Genomic DNA, 4,366 nt, shown 5'->3' on the forward strand with positions numbered 1-4,366 from the left:
TGTACTGTGCGATGTCAGTGCACGTTAGAGAACCCCAGGTGGTCGAAATTTCTTAAGCCCTTCACTACGGCGTTCCTCATAGCCTGAGTCGCTTTGGGACGTTAAACCCCTACAAACAAAACCAAACTTTGAGCATCATGCATTGCAGTGTACACAAAGCGAGATGGCTCAAAGAGGCCGCCCTGGTTCTTAAGCAAGGTCAAGAGACTGCTTATGCTGTCAGATACGAGCAGTCCAGCGCAGTCAGTGCAGTTGAGTGTGCTGCTGATGCATTAACGACTTTGCTTTTAAATTCACTTAAAGCAAAGTAGTAATGTTCAAGGAGTGACTGTGGCAGTGCAGCTGTTTTCAGTTGAAATTCATAGATGCTATCTTCCACGCAGGGCCTGATTGGTTGTCCTTGGCTCCTGGAGAAGCAAATGCCTTCCAGCTCTGTCAAGACATTGCAGTTCTGTGAGGCAACCACAGCTGCATGAACTGTTGTGCTCCAGTAGGCATGCCGGAACTGAGCAGGTGATGGATTGTTGCTCCAGCCGCCACGCTGCCTGATGCAGCTGAAGTACATTTCCAGGGGGTCCTGAGTGAGCCTCCTTGTGCAAATGTACCTGCAAGCAGCGTCGTGGGTAGTATGTGAGCAATGCAATGTTTTTTTTTAATTTATTTACGAGCCCATATCCTTTCTTTGAAATCTAACGTTTGACAAAAAACTCGTCTCATCGGGTAGAAGATTCGTGTATTAAAAAAGGAGCACCGACCAAAGGTTGCTGTTAATACGGAGACATTTCGGCTTCTATACGGAAGCCTTGAGTGATTAAGGCCGAAACGCCTTCGCATTTATAGCAACGTTTGATCGGTGCTCCTTTTCTTAATACATGAATATTCTTCCTTTGGTTTATCCCTTTCTGTCCTTTAATTCTCAGCCTTCGTGTGTAGGGTGGCAAAGTGTGCTTGAGGTTAGTTGATTTCTGTGCTGTTCTTTTCTGTTCTGTTTGTATTTCTGTGCATGTGGGAGACAAGTTGTGATTGATGTCGAAAACACCGGGCTGAGAGTTGCTCACCCAACTTGGGAGCCGATAATGGGAAAAAAATTGGCGCACACTAACTGCGCTTCATATGTGCACACATTGTCTTGTGCGGCACACTCCTCGAGGAGTTGCCAGGCTACAATAACTGTCTGCTACCGTGCTCATTTCTTTCTAGGCACACTTTTTTGCAGCTGAGTGCCATTTGGAACAGCTTTCACACACCTTTACTTCGAGTGGGTGACAGTGATCAACTGTGGAGTGCTGCTGCTGCCTGAACAGCTCAGAAGATAATGTAAGCCTGCTTGGGCTTGTAGTGTGAGATTGTGGTGTGTGGTGTGAGATAGCAGTAAGAGGGAAAGTAGAGGAATTCAGGATTGGGCTGCAGAACAGATATTCAGCTTTCACTGAGCATGATGATGTTAATGTTCAAACAATGAGTGATAATCTCACTGCTATCATTACGGAGTGCGCCCAAGAAGTAGGTGGTAGGATGGTTCGACAGCATAATAGCAAGCTATGTCAGGAGACGAAATATCTGATTAAGAAACGCCAAAGCATGAGGGCATCTAGCCCTAGAGACAGAATGAAACTAGCAGGGCTACCAAAGTTAATAAGCACGAGGTAGCCGACATAAGGAAGTTTAATATGGAGAGAATCGAGCATGCTCTAAAGAACGGAGGTAGCCTAAAAGCACTGAAGAGGAAACTAGGCATAGGTAAAAACCAGAGGTATGCATTAAGAGACAAGGAGGGCAATGTCAACATCAATATGGATAAGATAGTTGTAGCTGAAGAGTTCTACAGAAATTTATACAGTAGCCAATGTAATCAAAGCATTAATGATGGAGACAGTAGTGCACAGAAATGCGTCATTCCGCCGGTATTGAAAGAGGAAGTAAAGAAAGCCTTAGGAGCAATGCAAAGGGGAAAAGCAGCTGGTGAGGATCAGGTAGCAGATCTGTTGAAGGACGGAAAGGAGCTTGTGCTAGAAAAACTAGCCACCCTGTATATACAATGCATAACCTCGACCATACCAGAACCGCTCAAGGATGCTAACATTATCCTTATTTATTAGAAAGATGCCAAGGACTTGAAAAATTACTGACCGATCAGCTTATTGTCTGTTGCCTATAAGGTGTTTACTAAGCTAATCGCTAATAGAGCCAGGGCAGCCTTAGACTTTAATCAACCAAATGATCAGGCAGGGTTTCGTAAAGAATATCCCACAATAGATCATATTCACGAAGCACATATGGCAGGTTCTCTCAGTGCATGAATGGCAGTTTACCAATACACCTCAAGGTAAAAGTGTACAACAGCTGTACCTTTGTAATAAATAGCTCTGTAGTAAAGCTATTGCCAAGTATTAAGTTATAATGAGTAATAATTTCATTGTGGGTATCATATATCATAGGACCAGTGGTAACAGTCTTGTCGCTGCCATTTACATGACACACAAAAAAATGATCTACCGAACAGTACAAGAAATCAACATGTGCGCATGACATTTTGTATCGTGAACATACTCAACAGTGTCAGTTAGCTATTGTGTGGATATACAGCGTGTGACTATAGCATAGATGTGTACTCACTTGCACAGTTTACCATCAAAGAGTGCGCTTGCCAGCTGTGACACACTCTTCAGCGTGAATGCAAGTGCAATCACAGACATGCGCCTGCCGTCTTGCACTACTGGACTCTCATCTGGTAGCCGAAGGTCCATCAGTTCTTTGCCTGTAGCCTCCATTACCTCTCGTTGGTACTGCAATGTTGATGGCCGCAATGGCGCCTTGAACCCTTTGGCAGTTGGGTTGCAAGAATTTAAATGATCGAATGCCCTGAAAAGCAGTTGTAGTTACGTGATTAGCTTACTGCATGTTCTTGCACATCAATGCAAGCCGAAGGAATTATCCATGTACCTGCAGCATAAGATGACGAATATGCGGTTTTATTTTCAGGTGTCTCGTTTCCCCAAGCATTTGTGCACAAAGCACATTCACAGAGAGGTTAATGTGTATTACGAAGTGCAGGCAGGGCCCAACTTATGGTTAAATATTCGCAATTCATCACTGGCATTAACCTTAAACAATCGCGTTCTCAACATCCCAGTGACGCAAATTTTGTGGAGTGTTGTCCCCTGAGGTGCTCCACTCAGAGATTGGTCCTTTTGTAGGTGGTGGCACGTGTGGCACCATGTCATGCTTTCCGCCACAGGAGGACCAGAAGAGGATTTGCTGAAGTGAGCATAACTTATTTATGTCAGGCTTCAGGCACATAACCTCTCATGATACCAGTGCGCAATGTAAACTCTGTGCATGCATTTTATACATTACCTTATAGCATAGAAACCCTTTACAGGCTTAAATAGCTCAGAGGGCGTTAGAATTGTTTCTCATACAAGTGCCTGTATATGGGTCATTAAGATACTATAAAGGCATTCATAGGGGCTTCAAACAAGAGAAAGCTAATTACAGGGGCATTCCAACAGTGTGTGTTTCAAAGGAATTAAAAAATGAACAGTGTAGGGAAAAAAAATGGGTGAAAATTAATTGCACTTTAACAGACCGGACACAAATATGAATCAAATAATTGTTTGTCCCGATTGAACTGAGAAGATTCAGGCAAGCTATATGTACTGATATTCGCTCCATACTGTATGAATACTCCATGCGAGATGCACAGTTGAGTGATCCATCAAAGTGTGTGATGTGACACTCCAGTCCGATGCTATCACCTCCAGGGAAAGGTGGTAATACATGCCTACTGGTGCAGTCACTAAAGCAATGCTGGCCGAGCACAGCTGCATTTAACCGAACAAGCTCTGGCAGTTGCTTGACTATGTAAGCGTTTTGTTTTGGCCTTGTTTCGCACATGCAGAGCATTCAAGTTCATAACAACATTGAGTGCATATTGATCTCGCAGGTGGTGGAAACTGTTATCTTGCGATGCAGCTGCTAGTACGGCATCCTGTGACAACCACAGAATTTGTCGGCCAAGCAACAAGTGCTTACTCTAATAGAAGAGTTGCGCAATGAGCAAGGTGTTCATTTTGTCGAAGCACCAGAGCTGTAATAGCATACTGGCATGGCGATAGTGCCATACCTGCTTTATGTGACGTAACCCGTATACAAATAAAGGACTCGTGCAAAGAACAGCCTTCCTATTTCAATGGAACTTGTGCTAGTTGCTGTGCACTGCTGCTTAAGGTTGCCACTTAGTATGAAGCTATTATGCCTCAAGATTTTTTGCAGTTGCACTTTTGTCGCCATATTGTCACTGATTGCTTTTTTATTTTGCTGTTGCCATGCTTTTCCTTGAATTTATATTTTCAGATCCCAAATA

General features: G+C 43.7%; 1 protein-coding gene across 1 annotated transcript; it reads right to left on the minus strand.

Annotated features, from left to right (window-relative positions):
* Window positions 1–211: 211 nt before the first annotated feature.
* On the minus strand, window positions 212–2,923 carry LOC144098132 (uncharacterized). The gene is made up of 2 exons (XM_077630668.1): window positions 2,617–2,923; window positions 212–605 (listed from the first exon to the last, which is right to left on the minus strand). Exons 1-2 carry the CDS (start codon window positions 2,769–2,771, stop codon window positions 212–214), a joined length of 549 nt encoding a protein of 182 aa, XP_077486794.1. The 5' UTR covers window positions 2,772–2,923.
* Window positions 2,924–4,366: the final 1,443 nt, after the last annotated feature.

This window comes from Amblyomma americanum, chromosome 7, assembly GCF_052857255.1.
Source record: "Amblyomma americanum isolate KBUSLIRL-KWMA chromosome 7, ASM5285725v1, whole genome shotgun sequence".
Lineage (NCBI taxonomy): Eukaryota > Metazoa > Arthropoda > Arachnida > Ixodida > Ixodidae > Amblyomma > Amblyomma americanum.

Bases quoted from the DNA above. Each gene is read 5' to 3' on its own strand.
- LOC144098132 (XM_077630668.1), bottom strand. From the start codon at position 2,771: ATGGAGGCTACAGGCAAAGAACTGATGGACCTTCGGCTACCAGATGAG. The intron at 606-2,616 runs GTGAGTACACAT...CGCTGCTTGCAG, and splicing joins TTTGATGGTAAACTGTGCAA to GTACATTTGCACAAGGAGGC.